The sequence below is a fragment of the Micrasema longulum genome, unplaced genomic scaffold (assembly GCF_059751315.1).
Source record: "Micrasema longulum isolate JH-2025_06_02 unplaced genomic scaffold, ASM5975131v1 h1tg000067l, whole genome shotgun sequence".
Taxonomy (NCBI): domain Eukaryota; kingdom Metazoa; phylum Arthropoda; class Insecta; order Trichoptera; family Brachycentridae; genus Micrasema; species Micrasema longulum.
Window position 1 is genome coordinate 599,998 of NW_028277274.1, and position 25,507 is coordinate 625,504.

A 25,507-nucleotide genomic window follows, 5' to 3' on the forward strand; every position below is an offset into this window, starting at 1 on the left:
AACGACTCAGCTCAAAAAATCTACTTTTGGGGAAACTGCAAAAGAATAATGTAAATTGTGACACCTTCGTATTCTTTCGTAGATTGTTTCGTATTTTTCGAAGTAAGTACCAAATGTTGAGTTAAAAATTATACCGAAGGCATTGAGCTATGAATCTATGAAAAAAGGCGTGATAAAAATAAATTATTACAAGTTTAAACAAGATAATTATTTAACGAGTCATTATTAGATTGAAAAAAAAACAAACAAATGTACTCAGATAAATAAGATAATGATATAATTTTTATTAGGTCAGATAAGGTCACCAAACAAACGTTTTTATATATTCACGAAATGACATAAACTTAAATAAGTCACTAAGATTATCGGTAATTCGGAACGAAACAATCAAAAAGCTAAATTGGTCGTTTTAATATTTAAAAAAATAAAGTAAAGTTGCCATTTTTATCGGAATAAAACCGACTCAACCGGCTTTCAGTCACTATATGTCTGTCTGCGTTGCGTCCTTCACACAGCAATGTAAACACAACACTAATAGCGCCGCTTCCGTACTGACACGGAACCTAAACTCTCTGAGTAACAAAGAAACCGATGTAACGCTTTTGTCCTATTCCCATTTCCCACCTGAATGTTGCGTTTTTTTTTAATTCAGAAAAATGGATAGTGTTAATTGAATTCGTTTTATGATCTTAATTCATTTTAAGGTTTTTTTGAGTTAAGTCGTTTTCGTTCTAACGATGCAATTTGCTAACGAAAACAAGGATCTGAATTATTTTGACTATCCTAAAAACCCATAAAAGCGAAAAGTTTTACCTGCCGTCTTCGGACGTACGGTATACACAAATATGATGGACATTTTTCAAAAACTCAAAAGATGTTTTTAAAAATAAAAAAAAACGAATCACTTTAGTTTTAGGGTGCGGAAATCCGGAATACGAGATCTTGATTTTGTCGATTTTAGCTAGGCGTAATCAGTCCGACGTGTCATTTTCGAACCGTATCAGGAGGTATTTGGGAGTTGCGAGAGTTTTCAGTTTCAACGCCTAGAAATCCATGTTTATTCTGGAGAAAATATAGCGCCATTTTTGTGAAAATAACCTTAAATTAATAATTTATCCATTAGACGTAACCTGACTTAAAGTAATATATTTTTAGGACGCCTACCATACGATACAAAAAAAAACATAAAGATTTTTTTTTTGCAAAACTCCGTAATTGTGTAGCATGGTACGAGCATTTTTATTAAAATTATTTTTAAAAAAATACGCAAAACATATGACGTAAGGCGAAAGATATTTTAATAAATCCTACCTCTATTTGCAAGTACGCGTAGGCAAACGCATTAAAAGCCCTGATAGGTCACATACCTGAAACAAATTAAAACACATTAGTTGCAAAATTATAATATGTATATGAAAAAGGATTATACATACATATTATTGAAGTTTTCTGTGCCCAGGCGGAATTATGAATACAGTTTCGAGTGTGAAATATAATTAGAACATTGGATGATCGTTTTCAACTCGATGGCTACTCTCAGGTAAAAATATTGAAAAGGTCAATCGAGTGGAGATAAGTCCGCCTCGTAGAGTAATGGTTGGCGCGCAAATCCAGAAGCCATTTTTTAACAAATAATTTTAATTTCTGTTCATTTGTATTTAATTTTAAATCAAGAGGTAAAGTGTTGTGAATTTTGGGAGCAAGGTACATGTGACTCCTTTGACCAAACGATCTTGTCATTGCTATTGTTGTTATACCCTGATAAAGAAGCTTCTGTAGCTATTAAACCGGTGGGTAGAAAAAAAATGATTGAAAACAAAGTTGTTTTATATTTATAAAAAAAAGGTTATTATTTTTATATTTTAAAATAAATTATTTGAAACGATTTTTTTTGGTTTTGTTGAGTTTCTTTCTTTCTTCTTAAAACTTTTTATTTTTTCAAAGCATCAAAAACAAAATAAATATATGTTAATTATTTTATATGTGTACAATATTATGTCTGTTCTCTTTTATCTGAATCTTAATAAAAACTAATGTATGTGCACACGATGACATTAATAGTTTATCGGGAGAAATATCTTTTAATACTATTTTTTATTCTTTTAATGTAATAATAATAATTAATATTGTAATAACATGTGTATTTTATTGAATAAAGACTCTTTTAATAAATAGAAATAAAAAAACTAAAAAGTTAGTGCTTCAAATAAATATTTTATGTTTTATTTTGTGTTTCAAAATAATTTTCACACTACCCGGTAGTTTAGAAGTTTGTTTTTACATAAGAAATAACTCCGTGGCGCAGTTGGTTAGACGGCCAACTGTGTAACTAGCGTCGCGGGTTCGATTCCCGCCAGTTACAAGAAAAAATCCAAGAATTTTTTTTTTCTTAATTGGTCTGACAAACCTCTAAATAGAGGCTTAGCGGGTTATTCTTTTAAGTATATTTATATATAAATAATTATTTATTCACAGAACCTACCTACAATTAATTTTCTGCAAAATATTGTTCACCTCATGCTAATAAAATGGTTGCGTCGAACCGTTCGGGTATCTTCGTACGTTTCCGCCAACGCACAGCTGATTTGAAAACGTGTATTCACGCAGCAACGATATAAAATATGAAAGGCATTAAAATAGGTGCTCCGAGCAGAAATGTTTAAAACATCGGATACATGACCGAGTTAACCCGCGGTTAAGCCTAAGAGTAATAACATAATAAAGTCGCCCATACGGTAAAATTCATTCTTTGATTATTGACCACCAAGTTAGCTTCATATTAGAGGAATATAACGGTCCGAAACCGTCCATTACACGAAAAATAGTTCTATGCAATAGAGCTTCTCTAGAGAATTATTACTCTGAAGGATAAGCGATACCGTGCCTTTCAAATGGTCCGGACCAAGATAAGTTTATACTCTAGTAGGACGCTTGCACACCCCTCTTGAGCGGAAATAATGGACTCGCCCGAGCTGTAGAGTGAGCGTGTTTGTTCTCAAATAGTGCTGCCAGGTGCGGTAATATATTAAATAGAAACAACTACAAATGATTTAATAATATAAAATATATATGAAGTTTATTTATTCTATAATTTACTTGTCATTGATTGATTAGAAGAGCGAATGCGAGTCAACTAGTAAGATAATATATTAAAAAATCTGGAGCAGCCTTTGTCATCAATAAAATTTCATGGAAAATACTAAATATTAATAATAGCATATTTTATTGTATTTTTTACATCCCCTACAAATAAAGTACCGAATCGGAATAAATTATATGCATACGCAATACGACTTAGATGTTTTTTTTAAGTAATACAATTTTAAAAACAAACGGAGAAGATGCTGTGCAAGGTATTTCAATAAAAATGTTGTTTTTCGTAAATATTTCTGGAAATATAAATAATTTTGTGTTGTTGCATATATTTTGTTGTTGACTGAGAAACGTCTCCTAAATTATTTGAAATAATTGGTTTTAACACTAGTTTTCGTATTACGCCATTAAAATTATGTATTTTGAAAAAACTTAATTTTTTCATGAAAGTAAAATTTAAATACATTTCACAATATTTTGGCTTAAAAAACACATTTTGAAAAAAGTGTTGCAAAAGAGATGGCAAACTTTTTAGAGATGAAAATATGCAAGTACAGGCATTGGCTGGTTTAAGTTGTCACTTTTTACACCGTTAAACATTTAACATTTTCATCCATGTTTCTTCAATTTTTGCACCTGTTGATTTTGGTTTAGTAGCCACATTAACCAGCCAATGCCCGGTCACAAGCCCTGCAAACGCCCAGATATCTATATTTCTTCTCTAAAATGCTCTTCATCTCTGTTGTAATATGTTTATCTTCATAACTCCTTAGGGGGTAAAATCCAGTCTTTGCCTAGATACATTCGGACAAACTAAAAATAACGTTGACATTTTGAATAATTGGTTTTAGAGTTGACCCTGGCAGCACTATTTCAGTGAATTACACAGCTGACAGACGGAAAGCCGACAATTTGCTAGAAACAGTTAGACAGCCCGGTCGAATCGCGTGTTCTATCGAGAATCCTCTGTAATCAAAGGTAATAGTGTTAAATTGTGCACAAATACAGCGCTATCCGTTATCTTACAGCTCCTTTAGATTGTGACGCCATTTTGGCATGTGCTATAAATGCGAGTGAAGTGTGTATCGTGTACCCAGCGAGTGTGTTCTGTGAAGGATTTCTGTACATAAATGCACGTTGTTTTAATAATGGATACCTACAATAGCGCAGTGCTTTGTAAAATAATGCGCCGTGAATTTATTAGGTAGGTTATGTTACAAAAATATACAAAATATGAACATTCATAAGAAATGATTTTTGGGTTTCAATGTCAAACATGGTGCCATTATGTTTTCTACCGTCAGCTGTTAAAATTTGTAGAACGTGGCGAATCCCGCCTACAATTTTATTCTGGTAAACTGCACAGATGGAATTACTTACACACTACATCTATATAAATAATGTTACGTAAGACGTGTTGAATTAATATTATATTCTTGGCAATAAGTAATTCCATAAAGCATTTTGCAGTCTAACAACGCGTTAACGCTGTATTTGATAAAAATATGGCGATAAGAAATTGGCGGGATATTTCAATGGAGTTCGTTAAATTGTCTGTTATTTTTCCATTCGGTTCTTTGGCCATATCGTCGTCATCATTCCATGTCCGCTCCCCGGATAGAGCATATGGTGTCCATAAATTGGGCGTTTTTATTATTTATATCGCAATATAATCCTGATGTGGAGCGAAGTATGGACTCGGAAGAACAGGGTGGAAGTAGGCCGACTGCTTTCAAAATGCGATCTCTCAGGCGCATGTGTGGTAAAACTATGTACGATAGATGCACAAATGTCGAGATCTGTACATCATGTAAGGCCGAGATAAGCAATACCGACAAAATCAAAAAAGGAGCTCTGCGTTGTTTGGACAGTACAGCGAAAGAACGGCTAGGAAGGTTTACGACGCGAATGTTGATGGATGCGGAGAAATACACTGTATCACCAAATCCAACAAATACTTGAAGCTGGACATGTCAATAGTCGGAATTATCGGCGCGCGTGCACGATAAGATGTATTTTTAAAAAAATGAATAATCCGCTAAGCCTCTATTTTGAGGACTGTCAGCAGGTGGGATAGAGGGGATATGGAAGGAGGTAATGGAAAATACACCACAACACCCAGACCAACTGAGAAAAAATCTTTCTTTGATTTTTTTCTTGCAACTGGCGGGAATCGAACCCGCGACGCCAGTTTCACAGTTAGCCGTCTTTTCACGCTAGGCGTGATGGTTTGTTGTTGTTGCAATATAATAAAATCCCTTTTTTTCTACGCCAACATCTTTCTAGAAATAGGATAAGCCTACCACTTAAGAAAAAAAAACATCACAAAATACCTCAATGTAAAAAGGGCTAAAATTGTATAATGAGATACCTTGAGATGTTATCGCATTAATTTCAATACAACTTAAGTCATCAATGATGATGAATGAACAAATCGTCGTGATCGTAGAACAACGACGCATGTGATTTTATTTAACTTTACATGAGAGCGGTTAAATATTTTTAAATCGCATTTTTCGCACATCCGTCGTTCTTCTACAATCGCGGCGAAATGTAAACTACTGTCCTAATTACTGACCGCCGTTTTCCGAGGAATATACCTACGCCTGCAAAAAATCTCTTCTGTCAACAATTTCTTTGTTCAAATTACAATGATAGACGGTTAAACATTTTTAATCATGATCTCAAATACAGAAGAAAAAAAAACTTACGTCGTATTCAAATTAATGCGACGCTATCATTGTTGTAATAAAAATATTTGTAAATATTAGTAAACTCAAGGAAATAAAATAAATAATTATTATGAAACAATCACACGGTTTACAGGTAAAAAAATATCTGAATAGGTAGGTAAGAATTTTAGCATTGAATTTCTGTCACTCTCTCGCAGATGTTTTCCCGATACAGTGGGAAGAAACAACTGCATTTCGGACTGATTTTGATCTAATGAGATCGACGTTTCACTGTCCCGTTTTCCGCACCTCAAAACTGAAACGATCTTGTTTTTTTTATAAAAGGAGTCTCAGAATGAATTTTTCTGTGTCCGGTACCTTTTCCGTTTTTCAACATTATTTATCATATTAGTTTACCGAACGTCCGAAGACAGCAGATTTTTGGGGTTTTTGAATGGTCCTATCATGTACAAATAATCAATGTATCTTAATATCCTTACTGTGTAAATAATATTGTTCTAGTACCATAATCCAGAGAGAAAATACGAGACTATGTTTGCATGAAGCAAGTAAGACCGCGTTTCCTCTTAATAGTGTCGGATACAATCTTGTCATGCGTTTCTGATAGTGTATTTATGAATTGGCCATCATCATCACCCAACTGCCGCACCCTATGGTGCATAGGGCACTACATCGGAGCATCAAGTGCAGCGCACCTTGATAATCTGTTTAAAAAACCCACGTGAAGCATCGTAGGCAAACGCATCAACCACTGCACTATTTCTTTAGTCAGGATTTTAACCCGAGAACAGCCATATTATTAACATATTACAACATAGATGAAGAACATTTTAGAGAAGAGAATAAAGTATAATATAATTTCAACCGTCCATGCGCTCAGTAGCTGCAAGACTTGTTGTAATCTAACTTCTATTTTTATAAATTTGCTTTTTATTTCATTTTTGAAAATATCACTTAAACTCCAACCTTCATTGTGAAATAAAATGTTTAAAAATGTAAATAGGGGCTAGATTTCTTACTGTCCATGCGCTCTGTAGCTGCAAGATGTGTTGTTATCTAGCTCCTATGTATCATAATTGTAATATATCATAATTGGAGACGAGGAACTAGAATCCCAACCGTCCATGGGCTTTGTAGCTGCAAGACGTGCTGGGATATTTATTTATTGTACAGCGCCCTTGAGGTGATTTTCACAAAAATGGCGCTATATAAATTATCCAAACATTATAGAAGTCTAGGCATCTACAGCGCTTATAACTTGTCATTAAATGTTCTTCATCTCTTTTGTAATATGTTAATATTAACAGCTCCCCAGGGAGTTGAATCAATTTGGACAAACTCAAAATATTGTTGAGCTATATTATTATTTACAAATATTATATCTAGTCCATCAAAAAGTTGTTATGTATTTACCAGGGGCGTGCGGTGAGGTTTTCGATTAGAGAAGAACTCACTTGATAATAGGTGCACAGGTAAAATGTGTCTTCTACTAACACAGTAATTCGAATAAAGTGCTTTGAAATAAACTAAAAGGCAATTTTGTAATAAAACCGTCACAATATATGAAAAATAATCTTGGATTTGTTTGTTAGAATTGCTTCCACAGAGATACTAAAGATCTCAATTTGCGCACGTGTGGACTTATGAATTCAGTACTGGGTGACCGCCTTAAAGGAACCAACGGAATACGCTGTTCCATATTGCAGAATTAGATGGAGCGCAGTTTATTTTACTTCAGTCCGCGCATAACTGCGCATTTGAATGGTTGTGTGTGGGCTTGTCGCAATTTTTAGAAGTTATTGATTAATGAACATCGAACCCATCTCACATCGCTACGATCAATAACAAACCAATCAACAAAAGATATTTGTTGTAGTCACTAAAAATATTGATTGACTGACAGCTTACAGATTTTATTATATAAAAAAAAAATAGATACCGATTGTTTAGAAGTCAAACTTTTAGGGAAGCATTGGTTCCATTCATTCAATCTATAGACGGACCGCGCATGGTATTGACATACTATCATCTTCACAGATTTTTAAAATGTAATACTTGTACATATTATTGCTTCACGTTCATGTACAATGATTGTTCATGTACAGTGTTTTTCATGGCTAAGATTTGGACTTCCTCAATTTAGCTGCAGATTCGTCTGCGAGATCGCATTGACATAATAATACATCACGCGAAATGACAAAACGGATGTTAGTATGACAGCGAAACCGGTTTTCTGAAAGTGATATTTTTCGTGGGCCAAACGAACTTGCACAAGATTGTTCATTCTATTTAAAATCGTGCTCAAGGCCGAATAATATATTAATTTACTTGACGATCGTACCCACTTGATCAGGCGAAGATTGCAATAATTCGATTAAAGGAGTTATGCTTAGAACTGTGAATATATCGGGGCTCCGATTTACTATGGGAAGTTAACAGAGTTTTTAAAATTTCTGATGCCTATTACCCAAGTTAAATCTAATTTTCTTTACGTAACCTGTAATTGAACATGTTTTTAAAAAAAAGTTGTATGCATACAGAAAAAAAGAGATTTTATTTTGAAGGGAAATGTGGAAGTCTATGAATTTACTGGTCTTACGATCTACCATTCTGCCTATATGTTAACATCTATACTTCCTCAATTCCTTCATCTGTTGATTATTTAACGAATAAATTATGAAACGACCGCTACAGTCTTAACGTATCGTCGTCTGGGCCCCGATTACAATGGGAAGTTAACAGAGTTATCTTCAAATGTCTATCAAGTAAAAGCTAATTTTCTGTATGAAAAATGAAATATTTATGTTTTATTAAATTATTTTTATATTTGTAAATTGTTTATAACCTCGATGTATGTTAAATCCCTTTGGGCGTTGATAAATAAATAAATATAATCAGTAACCTGCCGATTTCTCACGTTTATAGATTTGGTCGCAAGAACAAGTTTTATTTTATTGAGTTAATATTTTGTTAACAAACGAATGAAAACGTTTTTCAAAATAAAATAAAATAGAAACATAATATCGCAATCTTTAAATAAATTGTTTTGCTATAAGGTTTCAATTGAATTATAAATTTTAAGTCAAATTTAAATAAACATTCAGTCACTTTGTTAAGCGCACTTGATGTATTATTTTATGAAAATGGTGCTTTATAAGTTATCCATAATAAAAACAATATTCGCACTAATCAAAATAGGTATTTTTATGTCAAAGTGGTATTTACAACCAGCAGTCAATAACCATTGTGCCATAGTGAGGTACGAACCTCGGACCTTTGATGTGTCATGGTATCATAACCCGGTTTATTCAAAATCTAATCTAGTCAAAAAGCCGATTTGATTAGTTTACAGCTTATCGATGTCAAGGCGAATAAGTAGTGTTTATTATACACTTGAGTTAGTACAAGAAAGCGAAAGTCAGGGAAGTCAGCGAGCAAGTCCGCTGATCGATTGTTATTGGTGGATTTCTACCGCCAATTAGAGCACGGCGTGCCAATTCTGACGCTAGCTGAAGCCACTCTTCTTCCTTGCTGATGAAAACAATTAAAATTGATTGAAACGACTGTTGAGCTTATCGGATACGAAATAAAAAAACGACTGCAAATAAAAAAAATATGGGAGGAACAGTGCGCGTACGCAGCTCTACTCAAAGCAGGTTATCCTAGTCCGGAGGAATCTCAAATTATTTTTCTTTTCAACGTTTCGTATACTATATATTTATTTAATTTATTCTTTTACGCTGCGATTTGTGTATCAATGCAGTGCCCTATGTACCACTGGGCGCGGAAAGGGAATGATGATGACGATAAAGGGCATGTATAATAAACGACAAACAGCTGTCTATTCAGTATTCTTTCAGGTAATTTATACAAAGTTGGGCCTAAAAAATTCATTCATTATTATACTAAAGGAATGATAGAGAAAATGTTGAGATTGGAAGCCAATGAATATACATGTCTCAAACTGGTCATTGACTCATTGACTGGCCGTAAGCAGGTGTAAATCTAGCCAATAATATACATAAATAAAAAGGACATACATAAAAAAATTGTTATCAAAATTAAATGGTTTTGATATTTTTAAAGGTGGTTTTAAAATTGTGATATATTTATATCTAATCGACGAGTATACGAACTGTCAAATTTTGGTTATAAAGAGCCTTCATTGTTTATCAAAAACGGCTACGTTTTTTTTGCTATTAAATATGAATTATTTCACACTGATACGAATTCAAACTCGGAAAAGCTAATGAGAATTATCATAGTGTACAAACAATCATTAAAATTGGACCGTGAAGCAGTACAGCACTATAATAATTGCACGTATAATTTCCTGGTCTATTTACTTTTTAACAGAACGCAATATTGATTTATTCGACGGCTTATGGCTTTAACAAAATATTGAAAAACATACAATAAAAACAAAATACAAAACAATTGTGTATTTAAACAAAATTAAAAATATATATAAATACTCGTATGTCATAACAGTGGCAAATATAGAAATTAAAAAAAATAGTAATCACACGGAGAAAAATAACACGTTTATCCTGATTTATGAATATTACGCCGATCTGATAATAGTTTATTGTCCATGGAGGCGTACTGAATTTTTGTACACCGGCATTCAATGACGTGACGAGCAAGTGATGATGTGTCTACATAAATACATATTTCGTGTTTCTTTTTGGCACACCTCAATGACTAAGATTTATCAAAAAATAGACAACACGAAAATCTGTAGGATTATTCTGTAGTAAGCGAAACTAGACTGACCAAACTAATAACCACACCTTAAGAATGACCGAAAACAAGAATAGACGAATATAATATATTAATCAAGAATGGGTTATTGAACTTCTTAGATTTTCATTGCCTTTCAAATCAAACAAATCATGTTCTTTTGGATTGTTATAGTTGTTTACAACGTTTTGGACAGCATGATCTCTGACGATTAACGCTGCAATAATACACGAAATACCCCAAAAGAATATCATCAAAGTATCAGAAAACAACAATGATTGACAGATGTTTATACACACGAGGCACAGAGGGCCAGAGGAACTGAGACAACATTAAACAGTTCTTGGCAAAGTGGGTTTATAATTTGTTTTTAAAAAAAAATATAAATAACTAAGACTAAGGCTAATGTTACGATTTTTTCTTAACATAAATTAGGTAAATTGAAAAACTTGGTACAAATTCGGCGGTTATGTTTCCACGACATATTTTTTTGTGAAACTTTATTCAGTCATACAGATATAAAAAAAATTATTTAGTTTCCAGTTTTAATATTGTGGTGCTTGGAGTTTTACATCTAACTACATAGTCGTATTATATTGATGTAAAATGTCGCTTAAGCTCCTATAGCTCTCAGCGCCTCATATAAATATTTTTTTGAGAAGGCAATGTAAAAGTCTTGCCATTCTCATTTTTCCTGTGTTTAAATGCCCAAATTTCTTTAATTCTTTTGTTAGTTGAACAATACACTAAATAATGTCATTTTGGATAATTTAAAACACATTCGTTCTTCCCAACACATAATGGTTGAGAATGTATGTTTTGAAGAGTGAAGGTTTAAAAAAGATCGAGTACTGATTAAACCCGGAGTAGGATATGAAATATTTGTACTGATTAACATCCTTATTGTTTACGTTTCGAATGAATCAGATGGACTGGAAAAACATGACAAACGCTACAAATAAAGAGGCTTTTGCATTCTATAATAATTCACTTATGAACGAATTGTGATACATGCATTTCAATACTGTTGTTTTCCCAATTTGAATATATTATTATTACCTACATTCACGCAATGTTCACTCGCGGGTGTTTCAGTTAACGTTACTAGTTACTAGGGGAGTTAAGCTGAACCGGCCACTGTAGTACAAGAATTTATGTAACGTGTTACGCGGTATAAAACATTACTAATATAACACAACAATGAGGTTCGCGGATGACGCACTTTGTAGTTGGAAATATTAGTATAATATTGGTTGAAATAAATGGAAATAGCTTAACTGGGCTATTTGTGCTCCACGAACCTTTGAACTTCGCGTTTTGCTCGACCGAAAGGTGAGCCCCGTGCCATGACTCGATTCGAGGAAACTGTTATTTCCTTCACTAGACCGTGTGGCTTAGTTTTCATTATTAATAAAAATACCCTTGAACAATTGACCGCTCGCAAAACACCTTTTATTGTAACTATGATAAACATGAACTATTTTGCTATCGGAAACAGCACCGAATATCAATTTCAACGATTCCATAATCTTAACAAGAATTTTTTGAACAGGAAATAAAATATCAACCGATTGCGTGTATCAAATTGAATAACATTGATGTTGGATTAGACACAAAGAACACTGTGTTATTACTCCGATCGCAGCGTTAGCTAAAAGTGGAATGATCAGGTTAGGAGAACTTCTGATCAATAAAACTGACCGTAGAAAAGTTTCATAAACAAATACTTCATTCTTGTTGAGTGTACGTTTTTTTTACCGTTTGTAAGAATCGCGAATATTGCGGATGTTAAAGTATGCACGAACCGAATAAAGGCCAGTTAATTTTACGGCTAATCGGAATGTTTATAAAAAAAAACGCTCACGAAATAAAAAGCCACACTCGCCTTTCTAACCAACTGACGGCTTTTAAAGAGTTGGAATTCGGAAAGATCTTCCAATTTTCGGGGTAGGTCTTACTAGATGCTGCTTAATACGGGTCAGTCGTAAACGTTAACCGAGGAAGTCATTTCGCAATATTATCTCCGATTAGTTAAGCGAATATTCAAATTAATTCATTTTACCAAAATAACATTACAAATAACAAAATATTTAGGGCGTTATATTGGAACAAACCAGGAACCCTCGAGTAATGCTTCGACTTAAAATTAGACAACTTGGAAATCTAAGAAATTTAAAAAAAGATTCATAAGAAAAAAAAAATAACCAAAAAAACAATATTTATTTTAGCCCACTCCCGTTTAGTTTCGAACGTATCCAGCTGACATTACCATCCTTTCAAGAAAAAAACACTTTATTTCATTAGCAGCATACTGATAAGATAAAATAAAATAGCAAGGAATTCATTGGTTAAGTAAACCTTGAGAAAGAAGCTTGTTTAGCTTAGAAACCGGTCGGTGGAAAAAAAAATAGTGGTTAAAAACAAAGCTGTTTTATTATTTTTTTTTACAAAAAATATAAATTATTTCTCTCATTTTGTTTAAATGTTTCAAGCGACATATTTTTTTTGTTTGTGTATATTAGTTTTATACTGTTCTATGCACATAAAATGTGTTTTAATATATATTTTATGATAGAACTGGCTCTGCGCTACTTGGCAATTTCAATCCGGGATTAAAAAATATTATTACTATTAAATGTAGAGACGTAGAAGTAAAGTCATCATCATTTAAACCAGCCAACAGATCGTAAGTCTGTCTAGACTTGCACAGTTTCTTTCCTTGGAATTTCTTAACCTCTAGAGAGATAAATATCCATGTAAACAAAATACATTCGGCTTTTTGCAAGTAATAATACATTTAATGAGGCTCGAATAATTGGTTTCGTCTCAATTTAAATTGTTATATTTAAAATATACAATTTCGTAGGTTAGGTGGGCCACTGTGTACATTATTACGATGTGTGAGACGATAAATCGATTTCACTGAGAAGTCTCATCACTTGTGTTAACGTGAAACTTTCTGTTTATTCAGATGTAAGCACGGCTTTTTTCAAGCCTCGAATATTCTAAATTTGTAACGAAGTAAGTCTGCGCAAAACAAAAAAAAAACATTGAACTATTTTTAGACAAGTTCAGAGTTAAACATTATTGATAATGATATATACGGTGGGGAGGAGTCTTGGACGCGCATAGTGCTCAATAGAAATAGCACAGAAAAATATAATTACAATAATTTACAAAAAAACATAGACAATTTCCTAGTAATAAATTATACGTGGAGAGTGGACTCCTTAGATTTAGAAAATTATATTTATATCAGTTCCTGAAATATGTTTACTTGAATACGGAATTGTTTAGTAATAATTTAAATCGTATTAGTAATAGATCCGATAGTGTACCGTCAGTTCCAGGATGCAGAACTAAGTTCGCACAGAGGCACTCCTTACATGTTGGTCCAAGATCCTTCAATCTTCTAACTAAGGAATTACAAAACAAGGTTTAAGGTCTTAGATTAGCATGAAAGGAACAGATAGACACATTCTTTTAAAAAAATTAATTAAAATTAAAAATAAGTGCATAATGCAAATAAATTATGTTTTCGTAATATCAGCATATGATAATTTGGTTTTTCTTTTATTTTTCTTTTCTTTTCTTTTCATTGTCATGTCATACATATTTATATGATATGAACTTTTTAATAATTAAAAAAGGAATGGCCCACGCTCAGACGCTGAAGTCTTTGTGGGCATTTTTTCTAATTTATGTTTTAGCTTAATTTTAAGATGTATTTTTCTTAAGTGTATTTTTGTAATTATATTTCTATGTAAATAATATATGTATGGAAAAATAAACAAATAAAATAAAATGTGCATACTGCTAATTTAGAAATACATTTCACATAAAACCTTCCACCTAAACAATAACATACATTTAAATTTTACCAATTACCAAATCTTCGCATATTATTTCTGACTCGTCAAAATCGACATGTGATAAAACATTAATTTGTAAACACATTTTCTGTGACTAATAGATTATTGATAAGCAATATTTAATGAGATTAACAATTTAAATAAAACAATGACTTATGTATGACGGTCACTATATGAGTACTTATATATGTATACAGGTGTTCTTTAAACCCTGTCACATCCGAAACCACGATGATCAATATGGGCAAGAAGACATATTAGCATATTTAAAAAAATATTTGGAACAAAAATTTTTTTTTAAGGAAAATATTTAAAAAAAACAAATGGTTGCGTACTTCTGCAGGGGGCGACGCCGCGCGGTTGACGGTATATCAGACTCCCGCCTCCTCGTTTCTTCCCTGCAGAAGTAAGCAACCATTTGTTTTTTTTAATATCTTATTTTTGTAAATTTTATTCGTTCTAAAAATGTATTTTTATGTGCCAATATGTCTTCTTGCTCATACTGATCATCGTGGTTTCGGATGTGACAGGGTTTAAAGAACACCTGTATATATATATATTATTTTTTAAATATATGAATAACGCAGGTGTTTATTTTTTATCTTATACTAATGTATCAAAAGCGAATGATAAATTTACCTGCTTATCTGTTTGTCGTAATAATTTATGTTGTGTACGCGCATTATCATCAAAGAAATTAATATTAGATACCGACTGATATTTTAAGAAAAAAATAATTTTAGAACCCTCTTCTAAAGAAGTTATTTTTACACAATTTAACATTGTTTCAGTTTCCATATTGTAATGCTTAACGAATAAGAATCATTATACTTAACACACATTTAATAACAATAAAAATATCGTTGGCAAATAAAATAATATACCCGTGTCAATCACCTTAATTGAAAGTGAAGGATTCTTATGTCCAAATGGGCTTTTTGTTTAATGCGTTAGATCCCGTCGGTCGACTGCAGACCGTGTGGACACGGCGTCAATATGAAGTAGAATACCGGAAAATACGATCAGCCGTCACTCGCAGGGTTAGTAACCTCCGTTTCCTGGGACGTTCATCGTCTTCCAGGCAGGGAATGTCTTGTGGCTGCCAAGCGAGCTACGTATTACGAATATTTTTTTCCGATGCGACTAAATGTATAATATTATACACTTGTTACGTAACATTCAACAAAAAACATATAATACGTCAAGCATTTCATGAATAATATATTTTTGAATTTGAATGAATTTCATGAATTTATATTTTTGTAATAAAATAAATGAAAACAACTTCGTTCTTGACCACTTATTTTTTTTTTTTTCTACTTTGATAAAGAAACTTGTATAGCTTTGAAACCGGTCGGTAGAACAAATAAAAAATAAGTAGTTAAAATCAAAGTTGTTTTTATTTATTTTATTATAATAAATAATTACAAACTTAGTGCTCCAAATATAAATTTTTAAAAATATTTTAGTTGTAAATATGTAGTTATTTACAACTCATATTTAAAAATGCAAATAAATAATTTAATTAAAAAATCATCGAGCGAATAAATAGCTTTCCAAATTCAGTAGTTGTAGTTGCACGGACATGCTCTTTGATTGATTACGTCGGTTGTCATAATTGTGTATTTTGAACCCTTATTCCACCTCTAAGATTGTGTTTTCTTCCACAGGTAGCTAGCTACCCCTCGGTCAGCAAGCCATGGTCGGTGAACCGCCAAAATGAACATCCACCGGCAGGGCCTCTTGGCGGTGCTGCTGACGTTGGTGGCATGCGGAGGCGGCCAAGACGGCGGCGGAGAGGCGGCCTCGCGCTGCCCCTCCCGCTGCTCCTGCGACGCGCCAGGCCGCCTGACGTGCCGCGGGCCGACGCGCGAGCTGTCCGCCGCCTCCCTGGCCGGGGCCGCGGACCCCGTCATCGCGCTCTCCTGGTCAGACGCGTCCATGCGTTCCGTAGATCCGGGCGCATTCGGCTCTCTCGCCAACTTGGAGAGCCTAGATTTAAGTAGGAACCAAATTTCAGGCATAGGTCCCGACATCTTCGGATCGCTGGGCGGCCTCAAGTATCTAAACTTTAGCTATAACAAGCTGGATGATCTCCCGCGCAACATATTCAGAGGACTCGACTCGCTCGAGGAGTTTGACGTGTCGCATAATATACTGCACGTGATTCCGTTCCAAATTTTCGCTCCGCTTCGCAGCCTGCGACTGCTGGATCTCTCGCACAACTCCATCGTTTCCTTCTTGCACCACTTTAATCGAACGAATAGAGCGCTCGAAACTCTGCTTTTAAACGATAATGATCTAGTCAAACTGTCTGCAAATGCGCTAGAAGATCTGAAGGAATTGAGAAATTTAGATTTATCCAATAATCGACTGACGTCGATAACTAAGGGTTTTTTCGATTCACTAGCCCAGTTGAGGTACTTAAACTTGAATAAAAACCCCTTGCTGCATTTCTCAGAAGGAACTTTCTCCGGGTTGACCGCCTTGAGATCGCTTCACATAGGAGACAACCAGATACGGGAGATACAGTCGAGTACTTTTAAAAGAAATGCTCTTTTGGAAGCCGTGTTCCTGGAAAATACGGAGATCGAAGTAATTGCTAATGATCAATTGAAAGGGTTAAAAAATTTAAAAATCTTGGTTTTGCGAAATAACAAAATGCTAAGAGAAATCGAACCGATTGTGTTCCTAGATATAACGAAGTTAGAAAAACTAAATTTAAGTCAAAATGCACTTACTTACTTGCCGAAAACCCTCGAAAAGCTAGAAAATTTAACAGAACTCGATATTGGAACGAATCCTTGGGCGTGCGATTGCAGAATGGCGTGGTTCGCTTTCTGGGCAGAAAAAAGACTGGATATCCTAAAGTCAGATTTGACTTGCGGGCCCGATGCGTATCCTAACGAGATGATACAGATCCTCGTTCATCTCAATTGTACAGCGCCTCGGATAGTTTACAACACGCCTCCGTCGTATTATGTACTGAAATCCAACGCCCTGCTAGAATGCAAGTATGCCGGGATTCCCGAACCGTCGATAACTTGGGTGACACCTATCCACGAAATATTTCATTGGAATCCCAAACCCTCGATACCAGACGTATTTTATAAACACCCTCCAGCTCATAACGAGTACATGAAATCTATAGATAGCTCTTACAGAATAAGAGTATTGGAGAATGGCTCTTTACTTATTCAAAATGTAACGCGAGAAGATTGTGGAAAGTACATTTGTTTCGCTACAAATCCTACATCTAACGTAAGCACAGAAGTGGATCTGATGATCGATCCTATCACCATGTACGAGATTAAGATCAATAGCACTATATTTGGAATGGCTTGTGCAGCTGGTTTTCTAGCTCTCACACTTTTGATACAATTTCTACGATACGTTATAGACAAGTGAGTCGATTACTATATTATTATTCTTGTAATATATTCTATAAAGTGAAAACAAAATTGCATTATGTCGGGACATTAACTAGAAACTAATGTACATTGTTTTGTTTATATTTTAGGCTCGAAATAGTTGAGAAATGTTGTAGCTGTTGCATGTGCTGCAGGCCGAGAAATAAAGAGGCCCCGAGGACTAAACAAATTTACGCAATGTTAGACAACATCGAGCAGTATAAGAGTCAGCAATTAGAGAAATTGAGAGAAAATTACACCATGCAGGTTAGTATTTTTATAATGCGCCAAATTGGAATTGTTCCACTCGGGTATTTCAATTTGTTAATGTACCCGATTACATATAATCAGAAAAATGTTGATAAGCAACAATGCCGCTTTGTAAACAATATCTGGCCTGAAATGGGGAAACGCTAATTTTCACGGTCGTATAAATTTTATGGCGCCGTATCGGTCGATAATCTGTCGGTGACATTTCGACGAAACCTTTAGCGGCCCGCACCCCGCACCCGGTACAATGGATACTGCGGTCACTGACAACCACCGCCGCCAACGGGTCGTGAAACTTTCACCAAAGAAGAAAATTATCCACTTACGAATGGTTCGCGAAAATTGATACGAAAGAAAATTACTTTCACGTCAGCGCCAGCGGGAGGAAGATAAAATAATACGTTTAGCCAGAAAGGAATTCATAATTATTACTCTTATTTGCATGCGTAAAATAATGTATACGACTGGATGTTTTCAAAGGTACATATCAGACGAGATTATACACATTTTATTTGCATGCTGTGTTCATTTAATTTCACAAACAATTATTTCTTTACGATGTTAACTTCTAGAAGGCAATAATCGTAATAGGAAGTTATTTTTACGACGTGGGAAATTAGTTTACAAAATGTAATACTTAAAAGGGCCAACCGTCGCGTGATAACGTAAAAAATTCATTTTAATGAATGCGGGAAAGTACCAGTCGGACAGTACATTAAGTCGCATTGAATGTCAGAAAGGCCATTTTACAATAATTATTATTCATTTACAGGCAAAATCGAAAACACGTTTCTTGTTTACAATAGGAAAACATTTTCCGTCACGATGACCATGTTGACGATTGTCCCCTGTGAAAATTTACTAAAGTATATTGGTCTAGTATTAAAACGTAAAGTTTCGAAAATATATTTTTAAAACCGTTAATAATACCTATTTGGTGTGAAATATTTCTCCGCCATGATGATTACTTAGTACCACATGTGGAATATTATTTAAGTTTGTTATAAAATATCATTGTTCGTGGTAAGATATTATATTATAAATAATTAATGAATTACTTGTGTTATCAACTTTGCTCCAGTATATACATTAAATGTTTCAATTTGTCACTTAAATATACAACTCGGTAGATGTTTATGTAAATTATCAGACAGCCACATTTTTTGTTTGAATGCCAATTGTACGTTTATTTTTAAACCTCACTACAAGATGAGCATAGGCGCAATTGAGGAAAATGTTAAGTCTATAGCGCCGTTAGTACAACATGCACCACGCATTACTTTTATTTCTCTTTCAAACACATTCACTACAAGATAAGCATAGGTGCAATTGAGGAAAATGTTAACGTCTAAAGCGCTGTTAGTACATACAACATACACGCACTCATTACTTTTATTTATCTTTCAAACACATTTACTACAATATGAGAATAGGTGGAATCGGGGAAAATGTTAACGTCTAAACCGCCGTTCGTACATACAACATACACACACGCATTACTTTTATTTCTCTTTCAACAAGCACATTTTAGTTTATCGCTGGATAAACAATGAATGTGCCTCAAATTATCACAAGTCTCTCAGCAGAAACATGTCATATATGTTATACGATTGCCCATTCACATTAAAATATTTTAATAAATAATGTTAATTTCTAACAATTTCACCAGATTTGTTATTTTTGTAAATATCAATTATCGATAAACTCGGTTTGTTGATAACACTCTTATTGATAATTTTTATTTGTCGTTTTATAATAACTGTTTTATCACGACACATTTAATTCGTGTATTAAAGAAATAAATATTATTATTAAATCAATTTAACGATTCCAAAAATGTAATGCTTTTTTCTATCGCAAGTGATTTTCGCGAGTCTAAAAAAGGAACGTAGTATGTAATATTTTTGGTGCGGTTTCTGTTCCGTGGATAGTGGGTAATTGTTCTTTTTTAATGCAGGTACATCGTATTCGGGACAACTGTGCCCAGCAAGTGGAGTGGATCCAGACCAGTTATTCGAGCCAGGCAAAACACTTGCGGGAGATCCGCGATATTGGAACGAACCACTTAACAACATTGAAGGACCAATATCACGACCAGGTAAATCAATATTTTCCGTCTTGCTTCATGTTTTCGTCTTGTTTGCAACGTCACACTACTTGGAAAACACGTTTGTCTCCTACGTCACTTAGCACAATTATATTACACCCAAAGTAATTACGTAGTTTTGGAAAGTTTTTTTATCGTACTGTGGTAATTTCATACAAACATCATACATTAAGGACACTTTTAATATCCAGTTTGAAATAATGCATTTTCACTACAAGCCTTATCGTGAAGAAGGTTTACGTAATGAATTATTCCACAGAACTTGCTATTCCGCGGTGCAATAGCTGAATTATTAAATGCCAAAAGGTGAGCTCGACGAGAAAGCTTACAAATTATGTACGTATGTATTAATGATTGTATTCCATACTATACGTTAGAAACACGACGCATGTAACCGTGAATTCTACCCTAATGAGATTACTATCAACAGTAAACAACCCAATGCCATTATTTCATTTTCATTTCATTTCGTTTTTTTGCACCACAACAGGCCAGGAGGCCTAATTACAGTGGTGAATTATATTACAGAACAACCAGGCTTGAGAATAAACACATTTTAATTTTTGTGTTCTCACCGGGAATCGAACCCGGAACCTTCCGTGCGTGAGTCAAGCGTCTTGACCACTACACCACGGAGGCCGCCGATTCACGATATCACTCATATTTAGCTATTTTTTTAAACTTAAACCGATTGATTAATTAACAACGCGATTTATACAATTTTGCCTAAATGGAGATCACTTACGTACATACATATGTAAGTGTTCATACATATTTGGTCATTTTTTAGTGGTTTCGGCCATTTTAAAGTAATTAGTTCCAAAAAATTACTCCTGGGGATCAGTTTTGCGAAGGGCTGTCACCCAATTCGCTGTGTAAAATTACTACTCCTTTACAAACCTCAACATTATAATTATGATAGAAAATGATTTTTTATAAATATATCGTATTGGAAAAATAACAACTTTTATGCTGAAATTTCCTGACGATACAAATTTGTACCACTTTAGATTTCATTTTGTAAAGAGTTTAAAAATAAATAAAAAAAACTAAAAAATATATAATCGTTTTCAAGCAATACATAATTCATAAATTAAAACACTCAAAAACTCCACTAAATCTATGTTAAGGGATGAACGGGTTAATTACCACGCAAAACGTGGTCTAAATGTTAAATTCGTGTCGGATCTGTAGTATTTAATGTATGTCAGCGGGAGTAATTGGGCGAACATTAAATTGAGAACCACGGAGTTAATTACAGCACCGGAGTGGAGTGCTCGTCGGCGAAGTTTGTGCAAATCATGACTTTCTGTGATAAATATGCGGCCGTTTACTGATCTGTATTTTACTGAACCAACATTAATTACATAACTGCCAAATAAAAAACATTCGGTAAATTATGCGTACATTTTTTAATAGCCTAGCAAATTTTGCGATGGTAAAAATTTATACAGCGGTCGTTTTCTCGCTCAAGACTTTCTACTATTATCGCATTCATTACCATGCAAGTTTCCATTGAGAAGTACTGAGATCCTCGACGAATTGTGTTGTCATATCCTAAAATAGCTGTTTGAATATCCTGGCCGAATTTCCCGGCTACTGGTCGTGTTCGTTGCTTAGTCTTTGGGCTTTCAGCTTGTTAGTCAAACAACTCCCACTTGAACTCAGGTAAAGCCAGCACCGGAAGATCTCAAAGTTGCTTACTGATTTGACGAGAAATCTCAGTGCTATTAATATTTATTTTTGTTCATTGCAGTAGCACCGTGATTATGGTGTCGATTCCACCAGTTATGTACGTATTTACAAGTTGGGGGTGATATAAAAGGGGGCTAAAAATGCTTCAACGGGACGCTACTATTCTGATAGATATTTTCTAAGTCAGGTATATTATTTTTACACCGAGGTAACTAAAATATTTTACTGGCATCTGCGATAATTCGGTCATTGCAGATCTGCAAGCTTCAAATAACGTTAAAACGATTAGATCTAAATATACGATCTGCCGTTCTAATGGCATTCGGCGCCGTTTCTATTACATCATACCAAACTTCAGGTTGACAATGCGAAGAATATTAATGGTTTGGTTGATGTTTTTATTACCACTTGGTACATTGTCCCGGGTTTTATTGCAACGTTTAAATCCAAACAAATTGGACATGCGAATGTTTCTTTTCTAGCAGTCGCTATGCGATCTTCTAAACAAAGGAATTAAATGATACGGGATGTGATATATTTTACAGTGACACCTTCACTAAAGGACTAGTCACGTGCGAACGATCCGATTAAAGTTGTGTTTGTGCCCACTTCTTATCCAGTGATATTGAATATGAGTCGTTTTTTGCAGGTTAAGAGAGTGAGGGATTACTCGACCAGCCAGCTAAACTGGGTACGCGAGAATTACGTGTTCCAGAGAAACAAGATCAGGAAATTCAGCGCCCACCAGGTGCTGCGTATACGGGAGTCTTGCAAATACCAGCAGCAGACGTTGAACAAAGTTCTAGAGAATCTTCCGAGCTTTTACTTCGATAACTGCCGAAGCGGGTCGTGCGGCAGAAGTGACTCTATCGTCTTCGATACCAAAGATCTCGACGGTATTGACACGTACATAAAAAGCAAGCTGGAAAAACTGGCTTCCCTCCAAGACGTGGACGAGACGCAAAGCAAGATCTCCGTTTATTACACTCCGACAGAGCGGTCTCTGGGGTCGAGGAGGGGCTCTCCGCCTCTCATGCCGGACGGAACTCACATCAACTACATCGGAGACCGTCGGCCCCGAATGCCTCCGGTGTTCGGTCCGCACGACTTCCTCCCCCCGGCCTTGGAGAACGTCCTCACCTCCCCGCACAACATGCTCAACTCGCAGTCCAAGAAGCTGATGGAGGGGCTATTCCCGCGGATGGAGGACGAGGAGGCGGACAACGCGGCGCACTCGGAGGAGCCGCTGCTCGGCGACAACTACAAGCAGTCGTCCCGGCTGCTGCAGAGTACCAGCCTGCCGGAGCTGCGCGCGAGGGCGACGACCGCGCCGCGCGCGCCCCCCGCGCGCGTCCTTCTGGCCGTGGAGGTCCCCGAGGGCGAGCCGAGCCCGCAGCGCCGCCTGCCCACCGTCCTGGTGGAGGACGGGGCCGTGGCCACCACCCCCTTGTAGTACAGGCTCGTCACTAGACTATTCCGAGTCTACGCTCTGTCCAGCGACAGGATATTTATAAAAAAGGAGATCGGCAACAACCAAACTTAAGATATTTATTTGTAAGATTTAGCGGGGAATTTTGACGGGTGACCCTTTCTGTCGGGCGAAACGACGCCGAAGAGACCCGCTAAAAACGTTCTTAAAACGCTTTTGCGAGTCGAATATTATTTTTTGCGTCTTTGATTTTGATGATAACGCGACGGTGTGCACGCAGAATACGAGTATTTCTGAAACACCACTGTTGAATGTTAGTTATCAATTGCGACTGAAATTTTATTACTACCAGTGTTACGCTGAAATCTTTTACATATTGTCAATTATTTTTACGTATTTATTTTTAAGGGTGAAAGATTTTAAAATAACGCAATCCGAGTTTATGGGATCTCGCATCATGAAGGGTCGCCCCGGTAGATTAAAAAAAAATAAGATCTAGACACTTATAGTTAAGTGATACAGTTGTTATTTTTTTCAAGGATTTTTATAAAACTTTTTGTGATTTTTTTAGAACTTATACGAATAAAAAAATGAGGTCAAAGTGTAACTGAAATGTGATTTAAAAAAAAATATTATTACACATTTAGTTAGTCCTGCCCCTTATATTGTTTACATCGAGGACCAGTGCTTAAGGTTTTTAGTGAGACATTCTGAATGGTACTTTCGTACTAGACCTTCTCTGGGAATTTTAGTGAAATTTGTGATTGTCGAAAAGCCAAGTGAAACAGTTCCTGAGCAAGTTGATAATTATCCCGTTGTCGGTATGTCTAATGTTTTATTTTATACTTTAAGTTTCGCCTTTTGTTTGATTAAGTCATCTCGACAGCGATTTGAAGACTGCGTTGTGCGGTCCACTGCCGCAGTTGCATTTGCATATTCTCGGCAGAGAGAATACGATTGTCCTCATCGTGTCACGGTTGTTCTTAACTTTAATTCCTAACAGTAACTTAAATATTAACTATAGCCTGCCTTGATGTTGCGAATGCATCTTTATATAACTATAAAAGCCAAGCCTACCGTATCTCATTGTCGATAGACAAAATATAAAACGAAAAAAAATATCATTGTTAATTGCAATTTTCTGAGCTGTGATAGGAATGTTCGTAAAGGAAATACAATAAATACTTTTATTGTTCTCGAGTAGGGTGAATAAAAACTATCTCTTCCATTTTCGGTGAAAATATTTCCCTTTTAGCCCTTTCAGTCCCCATCTATTTTTCAAGATACGCAACGAAGACTCAGGAGAAATTTAATGTTCGCTGTGCCGGGGCTGAAGGGGTTGATATATCGATCATTAGTATTTAACCCTTTAATTATTTCAGTAGATATTACGTTGAATGGTTTGAAAATATTTAAAATTGAAATATATAGTATTATAATAAAGATAACATCAATATATTTTGACATTCAAATAATTTTAGTTGTATCCAGTTGGAAAATAATTACTAGATTACTTAGAGTGTAATCGCTTCCAGCTAAAACATTGAGATATTCATCATTAGATGTAGAGTCATAGTATTTAACTGGACTGCAAGGGTTAAACTTATCAGATACTGAAACTTGGCACCTCTTAGGGTGTATTCTGTGCTATAACAATATATTACCAAGTAAAGTAATCCCGAGTATTGTCATTACTGATTTGTTCTAAGTGTTATAAAGTGATGTTACTAAAAATTTTGTAAAGAAAATGATAATGTTATAAAAATAAATCTCACGACCAAACAAGACAACAAGGTGGTTTAATTTACTTCACATTTTGGGTCTAAATTGTCTCGCTTCATCCACTTTTTCTTAAAGAGTTGCGAAAAATCATGTTCCCGATCAGCGCTACAAAAATTACGTAGATATAAATTTAAAAAAAACTCACAACAAAATATTTCCCAATAGATTTGATCATAAACACAAAACTGGCCACCATTATTCTACAGTACTGTATTTATGTATGCGGTAATCACAAACATAATATTGACATTAAATATTATGACTTCATATTTGTACAATTATGAATTATCTAATCAACTGAATTTCCTACAATTTATTTGAAAATGGATGAAATATTTGAACAATTTAGACATTTAGACCTATGATCCAAACACACACCACATTAAAACTGTTGACTGAGAAAAAAATAGTTT

At 34.8% G+C, this 25,507-nt stretch overlaps 2 protein-coding genes across 2 annotated transcripts in view; one reads left to right on the forward strand and one right to left on the reverse strand.

Annotated features, from left to right (window-relative positions):
• The window catches only part of Ndf (Nucleosome-destabilizing factor), a 101,655-nt gene that overhangs the window by 49,821 nt on the left and 26,327 nt on the right, over positions 1-25,507 (reverse strand). The window lies entirely within an intron of this gene.
• Positions 4,011-25,102, forward strand: LOC148285051 (uncharacterized). The gene is made up of 5 exons (XM_088231066.1): positions 4,011-4,297; positions 16,072-17,805; positions 17,922-18,078; positions 20,039-20,179; positions 22,533-25,102. Exons 2-5 carry the CDS (start codon positions 16,121-16,123, stop codon positions 23,334-23,336), a joined length of 2,787 nt encoding a protein of 928 aa, XP_088087192.1. The 5' UTR covers positions 4,011-4,297; positions 16,072-16,120; the 3' UTR covers positions 23,337-25,102.

What these genes read in the sequence shown, in the direction of transcription:
- LOC148285051 (XM_088231066.1), top strand. Translation starts at nt 16,121, where the DNA reads ATGAACATCCACCGGCAGGGCCTCTTGGCGGTGCTGCTGACGTTGGTG. An exon ending in CTACGATACGTTATAGACAA is followed by an intron (nt 17,806 to 17,921) that starts GTGAGTCGATTA and finishes TTTATATTTTAG; the next exon opens with GCTCGAAATAGTTGAGAAAT. An exon ending in AGGACCAATATCACGACCAG is followed by an intron (nt 20,180 to 22,532) that starts GTAAATCAATAT and finishes CGTTTTTTGCAG; the next exon opens with GTTAAGAGAGTGAGGGATTA.